At 34.9% G+C, this 14,889-nt stretch overlaps 1 protein-coding gene across 1 annotated transcript; it reads left to right on the top strand.

The window, feature by feature from the left end:
* Nucleotides 1–6: 6 nt before the first annotated feature.
* On the top strand, nt 7–13,361 carry LAMTOR3 (late endosomal/lysosomal adaptor, MAPK and MTOR activator 3). The gene is made up of 7 exons (XM_054484804.2): nt 7–195; nt 527–572; nt 2,498–2,532; nt 7,180–7,238; nt 8,890–9,023; nt 10,435–10,498; nt 12,502–13,361. Exons 2-7 carry the CDS (start codon nt 564–566, stop codon nt 12,573–12,575), a joined length of 375 nt encoding a protein of 124 aa, XP_054340779.1. The 5' UTR covers nt 7–195; nt 527–563; the 3' UTR covers nt 12,576–13,361.
* The last annotated feature ends 1,528 nt before the right edge of the window (nt 13,362–14,889 follow it).

Raw genomic sequence — 14,889 nt, 5'->3', positions numbered from 1 at the left:
CCGGCGGCCGCGCCCTCGCAGCTTCCGCCGGGCCCCACCGGAAATCCCGTATCGTGGGGCGACGGCGGCGTAGAAAGTGCTTCCTGGAGCGCAGAAGAGGTCATGAATCATGTGACGGTGGCTTGAGGAAGAACCTGTCTTTAAAGCTGTCCCTGAAGTGACAGCGGAGAGAACCAGGCAGCCCAGAAACCCGAGGTAACTGGCGCTACTTTGCCTAGTTTTGAGGCCTAGTCCCGCAGGTGGCGCGGGTGGTGAGATTAAACAGGAGAGGAACCCCTCTTCTTTTCTTTGGGCCTAGCTCTTTGGGGTGGAGGGGCAGGGGATGGGGTGGGCTGAGGTAAGGGGTGCCAGCTGAGTCCCGTGGGGGTGTTGGGGCACTCCGACTCCCACTGGGCCGGCTGGGCCAAGCCCTAGAACCGTGGGGGTTTTACCTGGTTCTGACCAGGGCTGATCTCGCGTATTAAGTTGTGGGTGGGGAGGACGAGGAAGCCAAAGAGGGAAGAGTCACCGGGAGTTTCTCTTCCAGGCGTGGAGATTGATCCTGCGAGAGAAGGGGGTTCATCATGGCGGATGTGAGTGACACCCCTACATAAAAGGAAGGGGAGAGTGGGGAATTTTGAGGGCAATACTGAGCGGGGAGAGGTAGAGCTTCCCAAGTAGAAATTTGTTTTGATCCTCCCAGCCCCACCCATCCCAGTTAATTATTTTCTTTGATATCTGAAGTGGGAGACTAATAGGAATGAATTTGCAGGATCCTGAGTTTCTGCCTCGAATGGGGGTGTAGGACACTAAGGTGCTTGAGACTGAGAAAATTACATTTTCCCTACTCCCCAATCCAGCTGGGGCATAAGAGAGGCTCTGTATATTTACCATTTGAAATTCTGAATGATGGTTTGCTGCTTTTCCTGTCAGAATTTGGTCAGTAGGACATGTACCCACAATACTTTTTTCCAGTAAGTGGTAACAATATCTCATTAGGTTTATTGTAGCAATTTACGATGATTTCTAACCCATGCCTCTTTAGAAACATGGTAACGTGTGTGTGTGTGTGTGTGTGTGTGTGTAGGAGGATAAAATGATCAGTCGGGTTTGGAGAATAGTAAGTGTTGGATGCTCAAAACAACAGATATCTGATTAATCCATGTGAGGTCAAAATTGATACCTAAATTGTCAGTGAAATTCTTGGGATGAGAGAGTGTAATGAGACAAAATATGATAGTCTTCTGGCCAATGCAGTTGCTTAGTCTGTAATCTCAGCACTTTGGGAGGCCGAGATGGAAGGATCACTTGAGGCTGGGAGTTCAAGATCAGCCTGGGCAACATAGCAAGACCCCGTTTTACAAAAAGAAATTTAAAAATCAGCCAGGCGCACTGATACCCCTGTAGTCCCAGCTATGCTGGAAGTGAGGCGAGAGGATTGCTTGAGCCCAGAAGTTGGAATTTGCAGTGAGCCCCAGCTTAGAAAAGTAAAATAGTCTTCTATTTCTTTAGTCTTAACTGTGTTTCGTGTTAAACACTTGACACACATTGTCATTTATCTTATATTCTGTAAGACTGGGCTGGGCGTGGTGACTTATGTCTGTAATCCCAGCACTTTGGGAGGCCAAGGCGGGTGGATCACCTGAGGTCAGGAGTTCGAGACCAGCCTGGCCAACATGGTAAAACCTTGTCTCTACTAAAAATACAAAAAATTAGCTGGGCGTGGTGGTGGGTGCTTGTAATCCCAGTTACTCGGGAGGTTGAGGCAGGAGAATCGCTTGAACCTGGGAGGCAGAGGTTGCAGTGAGCCGAGATCGTGCCATTGCACTCCAGCCTGAACAACAAGAGCGAAACTCCGTCTCAAAAAAAAAAAAATGTTGCCTCACATAGTCATAGAATTTATTTTAGGTCCTTAAACAAAATATTTTAAAAATTACATTATAATAATATACCTTACACTGTTTCATTATTTGTTGAGTAGGTGAGTTCAACAAATAATGAAACAATGGAAAGCATATTTTTATAATGTGATAGTCACGTGAGACAACAGTCTTACAGAAGTCATATCACCTTACCTAAGACCATTAAAATGATGGTGGAAAGTCTATCTTTGAACATGGAAAGATGTTTATAATGTCTTCTCAAGTGAACACAATAGCAACAGGATGTAAAACACTAGTATGAAAATTATGATGTAATTTTATGGCTAAAATGTGTTTCCCATTTCTAGGTATGCTAATCCATGCATCTTCTCAATAAACTTTTACAGCACTCTTATGATGTAGGTTCTATATTAGCCCTATTCAACAAATAATGAAATAGGCTTAGAGAAAAAAGGTTGGTTAACTTACTCCAAGTTGCGTGACTAGTAAACATCCAAATCAGACAGAGAAAGATAAAACACAGCAAGAAAGGTTATGAATGATAACTGAAGTTCCCTAAAATTTGGATAGGACAGGATCTAGAAATCAGTGGAAGGCCTATTATTATAACATGATTTTTTAATGCTCTCTTTCAGGACCTAAAGCGATTCTTGTATAAAAAGTTACCAAGGTAAGAAATTTTTAATTTGTTATTGAATAAATTCTATATGCCATATGTTAATTTTATGAAGTATTTTGTCTGTGTATTTTCAATGTTGTGAAGTATCTCTGAGATTTCCTTTAATATGAATATTTTTTGCCAGCATCATGTCCTCTGGAAAATTTTCATCACAACTGCTTTCCTCATTTATGTCAATAAGTTTGCCTTCACTGAGTTCTCTGTGTATCTAGAGCGATAGTGTCAGCATTCCCTTGGTCATCTGTTTCTTCTATAACTCTTTACTTTCTATTTGAAATTCATTTCCAGCATTATTACTTTTCATTTCTTTGCTGTATTTCGTCTTTGTTGGCCAGTTTCCTCTTTTTATTATCTCTTTTTCTAAATGTCACTTACTTTATCATTGAGAGACAAGCAGGTACAAAAAAACTACATGCTTTGCTGTCTCTGCATGAGCTGCATAACAAATGCACAGTGACCAACCATCAACATACTTTGAAAGAAATGATGTGGCTGGTTACTGATGACAGTGTGCATCTGTTGATTACATAATTATTTATGTAGTGATTTGTGGACTAAAGAGTTAGAAAAGTTTATACTTTATGTAGTTATTGAGGTATTATGCCTTGCTAACTAAAATTTGACCTGTGCTCTTCTGCAGGGAGTGGTGTTACTTAACCATAGTAACTAAAATGTGCATATTGGAACTATGCAAAATGAGGGCTTTCTGTGTTTTTCTGTAGTTACCTTAGCATAATGAAAGGGTGCTCAAATTGGGATGGAGAGATACCCCACTACACTGGTGATATGATGAAATAGTTAATAGTGCATAGTTAATTCACTTAGAAGTCTTAGTGATTTACAATCCTCTTTTGAGTGTTAGCATCTCTTATTGAAGAAACAGCAAAATTGCATTCAATGTTCTTAAGTTATAAACCCACCAGAAAGATACTCATTATTCACCTGGAGATCTAATAAATAAAGCAATAATTGATTCTAATTACATCATCTGTGATTATAAGCAATAAAAATGTTTCAGACAATGGGGATCTCATTTTAACTGTTAAGTGTACTCTCAAAATCATAATAACATGTGACACTGGGTATGGTGAAGCTGTCTGTATAAAGGAATTAGAGAATAATACCAAAAGTATTTATTATATTACTGAGTAGTTCTAATGTTGATCAAAAATAGTTGGAAAGTAAATGCTTGCTTCTTTGAATTCGGATGTCTCTTACCTTTTAACAAAAGGGGAAATATCAGGTTGTTGTGCTTATCCAAGAAATAAATTCAGTTAAAGGATATTTGTTAAAAGCTTTATGAAAATCTTTCATAATGGCAGGAAAGGTATTATAGTACTGTCAGTTTTTTTTTTTAATAATGAAAAAAAGCCAGTTCAACTCATAATATTATTTATTGAAAATAGGCTTACTGCATCCCAGAACAATAATAATGAAGAAATAATAATGTTTTGAACATTTATGAAGAATAGTAGAATATACACTTTGATTTGTTGCTAGATGTATGGGTTTGGATGCAGGCATCCTGCTTCAGAGCCATGGATTCATGCTTTTAACTGTTGTACCTCAGTGCTTCTCAGTAACAAAGTCAGCCAGCTACAGATACTAATGGAATGTGTGTTTTTGTGCGTTTTTTGAATTCTCTGCAAAATATCGTTCTTGCATTTGCAATTTAAAATCTGGTTGTGACCCAAAGCAGTCTCAGGCTTTAATAATCCCACTTTGTATGTTTTAAAACAACCAAATATTTCATAATTATGTGTATAAAACTAAATCCAATGTCTTTGATTAGTAATGATAAACATTTGTTTTTAGAAAAAATGATTGTTTTAGTAAGCTTAAGGTTTAGATTTCTTCAGAATATTTCACAAAATTTTAATTCATTTCTTCTAAAAGTGTAATATCTTAATGAGCCAGTTATTTTTAATTATTAGTAAATTCTATTCATATTACTCTGCACATTGTATGTAGAATTGAAAACAGCTTTTATATTTGTGACCTGATTTCTAAAATTATATACTTAAGAGTGTAAGTAATTTTTCTACTTTCTGGATTCATTTTTCTGTGAAGTCCATCAAAAAGAAAGTCCTTTTATTTTCTTTGGAGCATTAGTTGTATTTAAAGTAATTTCCATGGAAATTTAAAAAAAGAAGCTACCTGTGGTGGCACTAATTTTTCTAAACATTTTTGTGGTCCTCTTTTTACCTGCTTTTTAATTTATTTTGGGGGTAGGTAGTACATTCACAAAGTTCAGATTCAAGACTTAACTGAAGAACATAGAGTGAGAAGCTGCCCATCCTTCCTCTCCAGCCACATGCACAGTTTCCCCTCAAAGAGGCACCCACCATTACCTACAGAGATATTTTATGTACCTGTGAGCAGACATGTATATACACGTATTTATACACACAACATACACATATGCCTGCACATTTTGGTACATAATTTATTGCTTCTTCTATACACTGTTCTGAACTGTGTATTTTTTCACTTAAGAATGTAACTTTGAGAGTAATCTTTCCTGGTACATAGAGAACGTCCTCTTTCTCATGGCTGCAGAGTATTCCAGAGTATTCCTTTGTAGGTGTATATCATAACTTACCTTGTCCTTCTTGATGGACAGTTGGATTTGTAATGCTTTACTGTTTCAAATGATGTTGCTTTTGGTAACTGCACAAAATAACTGGCATATGTACAAATATCCGTAGTATATGTTTTATATAATCTAGTTTTTAACTTAGAAGAATATATTTATTTTATGTATTAATCTTTATTTATTTATTTATTTTGAGACAGACTCTGGTTCTGTCACCTAGGCTGGGAGTGCAGTGGCGTGATCTTGGCTCACTGCAACCCAGGTTCAAGTGATTCTCATGCCTCAGTCTCTCAAGTAGCTGGGATTACAGACAAGCACCACCACACCCAGCTAATTTTTGTATTTTTAGTTGAGACGGGGTTTCATCATGTTGGCCAGGCTGGTCTCAAACTCCTGACCTCAGGTGATCTGCCCACCTTGGCCTCCCAAATTGCTGGGATTACAGGTGTCAGCCACTGTGCCCGGCCTATGTTATGTATTAATCTTAGAGATATATTTTAATCCATAAATAAGTTTAGAATTGAATGAATAGGAAATCATGCCAATAATAGGATAAAAATAGTATAAAAGTCATTTATAAAGTTATTTTATTCTTATTTTTAATGTAAGGAAGACAAATGATTTTGTTTATAACATTTTCCACTCATATTTAATAACACTTCTCTGACTTAAAAGTTTTTGACAATGGGATTTTTAAAAATTTAATGTCAGTATTTAAACATTAGGTTAATATAAGTATTTCTTATTCCTTAGTTAATACATTAAAGTTAACACAAAGAATAGATCATTCCGGGTTGCCCTAGGGACATTGAACATATCTCTGAGTTGTAGTTTATAGATACCATAAGATAGTTACAGGACTATAAGTTTTATGTTACAATGAAAGGGTTTTGCGTAAATGTTGAAAGTCGAGGAGTGTCACCTTATATTTTTTAACACAGTATATTTGTGCTCTACTGTATGTATTTCTTAATTGCTAATTTCCCAGGTATTCTCACTGATAATTTAGTACTTAAACTTTAGTGATAAATTATGTCATTGTCAGTGTGCACAATTGACACCATTGGTATTAGTTAATAAGTGATATTTTTGAATTATGTGCCAGCCTACACTTTACATGCCTTGTATTATTAAATTTCACAATATCTAAGTAAGTACAGTTGTTCCCATTTTCAAATTGTCAATCTGAGGCTTATAAAGATTTCATAACTAGCCCAAGATAGCATAAATAATAAGTGGCAGAGCCTGGACTGGAACTCAGATCTTTCTAACTTTAGAGCTATAGCTTGACCATTCTGCTTACTACTTCTTACGTAAGCATGGCTGAAAGGATTACTGCATGGCCTTCATTCCTTTTGCCCTGTTTCTTCAGCCAGGAACAATTTTTCCACTTCTTTTCACTTAGTGCCATAACATCTCAGCTGATGTATTACTGCCTCCAGGAAAGCCTTCTCTGGCCCGCTGTCTGTCTGCATCAACCTCCTCTTTTCTAGGTTCTCATATCCCTATGAACTTTTTAACAATACTTGCCACAAGTTTTAGTTTTACGTTTGTTATTGTGAGATTATTTTATTGGTAACACACTCACTTTTTAGATTGGAAGCCATGTGAAGGCAATGATTGTGCTTATTTCTGTTTTTCATAGTATCAAAGTATTAAGTGCCACAAATACTGGCTGCTTAATATTTGCATGAATGAAACAGGAAAAAGGCTCTTTTTTGTCTCTATAGCCACTGCTGATGATCTTTCATGCTTTTGTGTACCATGGACTGATCATTCATTAGCAGTTTTAATGGAGAGTTATCTATGTCTTAGATTCTTATTAATAAACTGCATGAACTTGTAAATATTATAAACATTTCTATAATACACATTGATTCCATTTCTGGGAGAATTTTGGGGTCTGTGGTTTTTCAGAAAATACATGAGAGTTATTATGTCTTTGAGGTTCATAGTTTGAGAAAATGAAATATTTTATATTTTAACTTTTTTAAATTTTATATTTTAACTTTTTTTATATTTTAACTATTTTCTTTTTCTAGTGTTGAAGGGCTCCATGCCATTGTTGTGTCAGATAGAGATGGAGTACCTGTTATTAAAGGTAAAACTGAACATTTAAATGCAAATGTCTTCTTTGCTTTTGACTAAAAATGTGTGTAATTTACATCTGAGTAGTACAGCAGGCAAACATGTAAAATTCATTTTAGTAAATTTGGGAGATGGTCTTAGTATTGGGGAAAGTGTTTGCTTTTGTATGTTGAAGGTTGAATTTGAATCTACAATGTATTATATATCACATGTATCATATTAACGTCTAGAGTTTAAGCATGGATTTATCAGAGACCCATTTCCCATTAAAGACATTTACAGTGTAACGTAAACCATTAGTAAATCTAAGTGATGAGAGTGAGCATGTATTCAGCTAGATATACACACAGACACCCCTACATATATATGTATATGTATATATATATGTGTATATATATACACACACACATATGTACATACATACATACACACACACATTTTATCAAATTGCTAGTTGTTTTAGGATAATACCCATGTATTTGGATCATAAGTAAACATGATGTCACAGAGAGTCAGTATGGATTCAGACAATTTTTACTATTTCTATTTTATGGTATTATGAGAATGGATGTTCCTGGTTTTATTGGGACACTATAATGGCTTTATCAAAGATTAAAGATTGGATAATGTTCTGTATATTTTGTTTACAATTTTCCACCTGGAGTTGTCATATATATCAGGTAATTTTAGACTTTAGAAATGAAAGGAGGTTTAGAAGTCAACTAATGTAGTTCTTTCATTTTATAAGTGAAGATGATAAAGTGCAAGGACACTTGGACTTCTTAGCAGTTTTAATGGAGAGTTAGCTATGTCTTAGATTCTTATTAATAAACTGCATGAATTTGTAAAGATTATAAGCATTTCTATAATACACATTGATTCCATTTCTGGGAGAATTTTGGCAAACACATTATAATAACAAAGGAGGTCCTGTGGTTTATAATCTTCGGACATTGCCGTCCAAAGTCGGACATGAGTCAGTAACAAAACAGTAATAGAACCCATCATCTCCTGATATGTGGTCCAGTGTGCTTTCTAACCCACTATAAAATAGCTGTTGAATGTCTGTGGACAGATTGCTTGCCTTCTCTTAATTCTGTAATGAGGGATTTGAACAAAATAATCTCAGATTTTCCAGCTCTAATGTTCTTCATGAAGATCTCTGTGTTAGAGCCTTGAGCCCTGCGCTCATTAATATAACAAACTCCATGCAAACCTTTTAATGAGTGAGAGAAACATGAAACAGGTAACCAGCTGCAGATTGTTAATATCTATGAGAGATACTGCTGCTGTGGGTTTTATAAGAGCAGAAGTTTTGTAACTTTTTTCATTAGTTTATTCTAGCCTAGTCCTCAGATAACCAGTTAAATGTACTTGATTAATCTATGTTTTAAGTTAGATATCAATAAAATGTAAACATTTAGTTTTCTTTTTAAAATTTAAAAAAATTGTGAGAGTCAGCATTTCTTCTCTTACTTGTCATCAGTGAACTTTTGATTGAGCAGTTTTTCCTGATTAGTGATGAGACCCCATTAGTGATATGATTTTCAATATTGTGAAACATTGTGCTCAATTTTAAAAAGAGGTTTATGAAAAAAAAAGGGCTGTAAATCTCTCTACCATATCCTCTGCATAATTTTTATTTAAATCACTTATTTTTCTAGTGGCCAATGACAATGCTCCAGAGCATGCTTTGCGACCTGGTTTCTTATCCACTTTTGCCCTTGCAACAGACCAAGGGAGCAAACTTGGACTTTCCAAAAATAAAAGTATCATCTGTTACTATAACACCTACCAGGTAAGTTCATAATTATCAAATGATTTGCTGATTTCAGTTGTCATTTTTGTGCCTTTTATATATATAAAATAGTTTGTGTTATAGTTCTCAGTTTTAGTTTTGAAGGGGATGAAATTGTAAAATTTTAGCCTTCAAATTGGTTGTATTAAAATGTAATTTTCTTCACATTTTATACCAGGAAATAATTACTATGGAAAAATAATCAAGTGATTTAATAAAGTACATGTTATCCTAAAAAGAGTACGTCAGGTCACTGTTACCTCCAGTAGATGGTGCCGTTAGCTAAACAACTGTGATTTCTCAGATGACACACATTTTTTGTTGTAGTAACAGTTAAAAAAAACTTTCCTTGAAAGTTTATTAAATTTGCTCTTGCTGTTAATTCCTTCATTTTTTTGAAATATATATATGTAATAAATGAGGTTATTATTTGTGGGAAAGAAGTTAGTTTTTAGTTTTTGCATGTCTCTTGATCTCAAGCTACATTTTCTTAAGACTAAATTAATTCCTTGTGCTTTAGAGCGATGTTTCCTAATCAACTGATGTTAAGTTACTCTTTTTTTTTTTTCTTCCAAGACAGAGTCTGGCTCTGTCGCCCCATGCTGGAGTGCAGTGACATGATCTCAGCTCACTGCAACCTCCACCTCTCAGGTTCAAGTGATTCTCACGCCTCAGCCTCCCAAGTAGCTGGGATTACAGGCGTGTGCCGCCAGGCCTGGCTAATTTTTGTATTTTTGGTAGAGACGGGCTTTCACCATGTTGGCCAGGCTGGTCTTGAACTCTTGGCCTCAAGTGATCCATCCGCCTCAGCCTCCCAGAGTGCTAGGATTACAGACGTGAGCTACCATGCCAGGCTCATCTTTTATTTTAAAAGTTATGTATTTTAATGTGTATTAGGTAAAAGATAACCAAACCATCTGACCTTCAATTTCATCAATAAGGATTAGGTTGAAACTAAGTTTTCTTTTTTTTTGAAGGTAGTTGATTTAAAGTTACTGTAAATTTAATTTACATTACAGTAATACACAAGAGCCAGAAAATATTGTGAAGATAAAACTACTTGAATAACTGAGAAATACTGCATTTATCCATTTAATTATCAACTATTTATTAAGTCCTTACGATGTAATTGACATTCTGTTGGGCTTTAGAGATAAAAAGATGAAGATATGGTTTCACCTGAAAAACTTTCCAGGCTAACTGGTATTAATGTCTCTAAGAGATCATCACTAATTCTGTTTTATGAAAATATTCACTGAAATATAAAGTTTCTTTCTATTTCATAATATAATACCATGATGTTGGGCTAAAACATTGATGATTTTAAAGTTTTTGAAAGATTAAGACATTTCAGTTTAGTTACTACCTTTTCATAATGCAACATATTATTTGGCTCTTATTTTCTTTTTAGGTGGTTCAATTTAATCGTTTACCTTTGGTGGTGAGTTTCATAGCCAGCAGCAGTGCCAATACAGGTGTGTTTAATTACCTTAAATATCACTTTAATCCTTAATTTTAAAAAATTAATTTAATTACCATACCTTAATTTAAGAGGAATAGTAGATTTAGAGCCAAAAATCTTGAACTTGTGGCCCAGTTTCACTGTCTTTTTTCTATGTCTTGGGAAAAGTGATTTCTCTTAATCCTGGTTTCCATATCTGTATAATGGAGATAATATATGCTTTCTCCATCTTACAATGTTATTTTCTAGTTCAAATGAGACAGTGTATGGGTAAGTGTTTTTTTTTTTTTTTTTTTTTGGAGACAGGAAAATTAAATGTTATCTTAAGTGCTACATCTTGCTCCCATTACAGCAGTTTAAGAAAACAAGGTGAAGATAACCCAACAAAACGCATTAAAATGATCGATGAGTTATAGACCAATCTATTAAATTAGAATTTTTAAAATTTTACCTAATGAGGAAGATGAATGTGATTGAGAATTTAAAGAGCATGAATAGGATGAACATAGTCTCACTCTTCTTGAGAACCAAAGAATTTGAGGAGAAATGCTAGGAAGCCGTACCCTTTATAGAGAACAGTAAAATTCCATTGTATCCAATACCTTCACTGGATATTTATGTGTAAAATAATGACTATTCACTTGGTTGTAATTTTTTTACTTCATTTTATATAAAGTAGGATTTTTATTAAAAGGTCTGTCTCCTTTAGATCTGATTGCTGTTGAGAATTGTAATATTTTTTTCTATTTGTTTTTTCTTCCAAACTGAGCAAGTTCTTAGCCATGTCACTGAAGCCTGTTCTTAGATACCTCATCTTTAGAATGAGAGGTTTAGATTTGATGATCTATTAGATCTCTTCCATTTCAAAACATTTTAGGAATCTGTAAAATACTGTATGTAAAAACACTTTCTGAATTATATAGGATAGTAATGGTGTTAAGATTTTAAGTATATTTATGAAATATACTAAATCTCAGTTTTGATAAATCACCTGTCATCACATACTAAGTCACCAGTTGTTAATATATTATGATAATGTACAGAACAATATTTTAGTACTTGGACCCTTTCTTTGAGAGTCCAGATGCTTTTTATATTCTATAAGACAGAGAAAGATCTTTATTTGTTTGAACATAAAACAGGCTCTGTTTGAGGTAGATAGCCTTTCACTCTAGTAAACTAAGGAGAAGCAAGATATGCTTATTTCTAGATGTTTATCTCCCAGGTTCATCATTGAACTCCAGTGTGTTTTGTACTCTACCATTTATTTTTAAAATATTTTTTCATTTGAAATATTTATTTATGTCTTAGGTTTGTCGAATTTATAAAAATAAATTTCTGATTTCCTTTGTTCAATATAGAAGCACCCTATCTACCTATCTTTTGATGTGATCTGTTAAAATTTGCTTAGAGACAAAAGTATGCTTTATTTAGTAAAAATTATATGTATTATTTCTGAGTCAATGCAAATTTTGAAGCAGTAAGGTATAAATTAAGATTTTCCTTTCAAAACTCTAACAAATTATAGTGCATATAATTTATTCTGTATTTCCTAATATATAAGTATTTTTCACTCATTCACTTTAGTAATAGATGCTGAAAATAAACTTATTAATGACTACGGAGTTTTTGGTTGCTTTATTTAGGGTTATAGTACGGGTTGAACATCCCTAATCCAAAAATCTGAAATCCAAAACATTCTAAAGTATGAAACTTTCTGAGCACTAATAATGGCATTCAAAGAAAATGCTCACTGGAGCATTTCATATATGAGATTTTTGGGTTAGGGATGCTGAACTAGTAAGTATCGTACAAATATTCCAAAATTCAAAACACTTCTGATACCCGGCATTTTGGATAAGGGATATTCAACCTGTATTTTGTTTCAGTCATGGGAAATAAACTATGTTCTGATTTACTTTTGGTAACTACGTATTTTGGACATAAGGAAATTTGAGTTTCAGACTTTGAGGAACATTTTTCTAACATGTAAGTTTCTTAATCTCTTTATTTTAGGACTAATTGTCAGCCTAGAAAAGGAACTTGCTCCATTGTTTGAAGAATTGAGACAAGTTGTGGAAGTTTCTTAATCTGACAGTGGTTTCAGTGTGTACCTTATCTTCATTATAACAACACAATATCAATCCAGCAATCTTTAGACTACAATAATACTTTTATCCATGTGCTCAAGAAAGGCCCCTTTTTCCAACTTACACTAAAGAGCTAGCATATAGATGTAATTTATAGATAGATCAGTTGCTATATTTTCTGGTGTAGGGTCTTTCTTATTTAGTGAGATCTAGGGATACCACAGAAATGGTTCAGTCTATCACAGCTCCCATGGAGTTAGTCTGGTTGCCAGATATGGATGAGAGATTCTGTTCAGTGAATCAGAATCAAACTGGTACATCGATCCACTTGAGCCGTTAAGTGCTCCCAGTTGTACAATATGCCCAGGCTTGCAGAATGAAGCCAACTTTTTATTGTGAATAATAACAAGGACATATTTTTCTTCAGATTATGTTTTATTTCTTTGCATTGAGTGAGGAACATAAAATGGCTTGGTAAAAGTAATAAAATCAGTACAATCACTAACTTTCCTTTGTACATATTGTTTTGCAGTATAGATGAATATTACTAATCAGTTTGATTATTCTCAGAGGGTGCTGCTCTTTAATGAAAATGAAAATTATAGCTAATGTTTTTTCCTCAAACTCTGCTTTCTGTAACCAATCAGTGTTTTAATGTTTGTGTGTTCTTTATAAAATTTAAATACAATTCGTTATTCTGTTTCCAATGTTAGTATGTATGTAAACATGATAGTACAGCCATTTTTTTCATATGTGAGTAAAAATAAAATAGTATTTTTAAAAATATAGTTTGAGCACTGTATAGGTCCTTTTTTTGTTCAGACTTTTTCCAAAAATCTAAACATAATTAATTTACTCTTTCAGCCACATGAATAAATAATGGGTGTTTGTTGTAGGTATTGGTTTGGAGATTGTTTTACGGTAGTATGAACTGTTAATTGGAAAAGAAACCTGAGGTTGCAGTCAGCCAAGATTGTGCCACTGCACCCCAGCCTGGGCAACAGAGACTCCATCTCAAAAACAAAAAAGAAAAGAAACCAAGAAACCTCAGGCATGAACCTAATTTAATCTCCATGAAAGAGGTACTACAGTTCTAGAATATACCCTTTATGTTCAGGAATGCAGTCTGTCATTCAGAGTTAATTTCTTTCTAGGCTCTTTGACAATCAATTTTTCCCTGGAACAGTTCAGTACATATGCATTGAGCACCTGTGTGCCAGTCAGCAGAGCTATCACATTGCACAATTCTAAGAAGCACCATTCACGTCGCATCATATTTCTATGCTCTGGGAGTTGCCTTTCACATAGAATATGTGTGATTGTTATCCCTAGAATTGTGCAGTGAGGCAATTGGCTAGGTGCTGTGCTGCTTTTTCTTTCTTTCTTTTTTTTTTTAAAGAGACAGAGTCTTGCTGTGTTGCCCAGTCTGGAGTGCAGTGGTGGCATAATCTTGCCTCACTGTAACCTCTGCCTCCTGGGTTCAAGCTGTTCTCATGCCTCATTCTCCCTTGTAGCTGGGATTACAGGCTTACACCATCGCGCTTGGCAAATTTGTGTATTTTTAGTAGAGACAGGAATTCACCATGTTGGCCAGGCTGGTCTTGAACTCCTGACTTAAAGTGATCCACCTGCTTTGGCCTCCCAAAATGCTAGGATTATAGGTGTGAGCCACTGCACCGGGCCATGTGCTACTTTTTCTTCCTTCCATCCTTCCTCCCTCCTTCCAGTGTAAATATGAGATTAATTTGTAATACCTTCCTTTAAAGAACTTAGAGTTCAGTAAAGGAAGCAGGTATAGAAAGTGCTATGATAAAGCTATACATAGGATGGTATAGAACCACAGACTAGGGGCACCAAAAATGGGCAAGAAAATAGCCTTTACAAATAAAATAGAGGCAAGAGATATAATGCTTTACCTGCAAAGAGCTATAAATACAGCCATGTACCATATAATGATGTTTCAGTTAGTGAAGGACCACATACGAGGGTGGTCAGAACAGCAGGCTATACCATATAGCCTAGGTGTGTAGTAGTAGGCTATATACCATATAGCCTAGGTATGCAGTAAGGCTATACCATCTGGGGTTCCTGTCAGTACAGTATGATGTTCACATAATGATGAAATCACCTAACAAAGCATGTCTCGAAATGTATCCACATTGTTAAGTAACACATGACTGTAGTTAATTGTTACAATTGAAATACTAAATGTACTTACTGAAATCCAGAATTCCCATTATCTGGATTATTTAATATCGTTCAGGAAATTTTTGCCAGTGCAATGGTGCATGAAACAATGTCTTTTAGAAATGAG

This window comes from Pongo pygmaeus, chromosome 3, assembly GCF_028885625.2.
Source record: "Pongo pygmaeus isolate AG05252 chromosome 3, NHGRI_mPonPyg2-v2.0_pri, whole genome shotgun sequence".
In the NCBI taxonomy this organism is placed as follows: domain Eukaryota; kingdom Metazoa; phylum Chordata; class Mammalia; order Primates; family Hominidae; genus Pongo; species Pongo pygmaeus.
This window is presented reverse-complemented; position numbering and strand designations above follow the sequence as displayed.

Excerpts from the sequence above, each read along its gene's own strand:
- LAMTOR3 (XM_054484804.2), top strand. Across the intron at positions 2,533-7,179 it reads TTGTATAAAAAGTTACCAAG|TGTTGAAGGGCTCCATGCCA; the intron begins GTAAGAAATTTT and ends TTCTTTTTCTAG. Across the intron at positions 7,239-8,889 it reads TGGAGTACCTGTTATTAAAG|TGGCCAATGACAATGCTCCA; the intron begins GTAAAACTGAAC and ends TTATTTTTCTAG.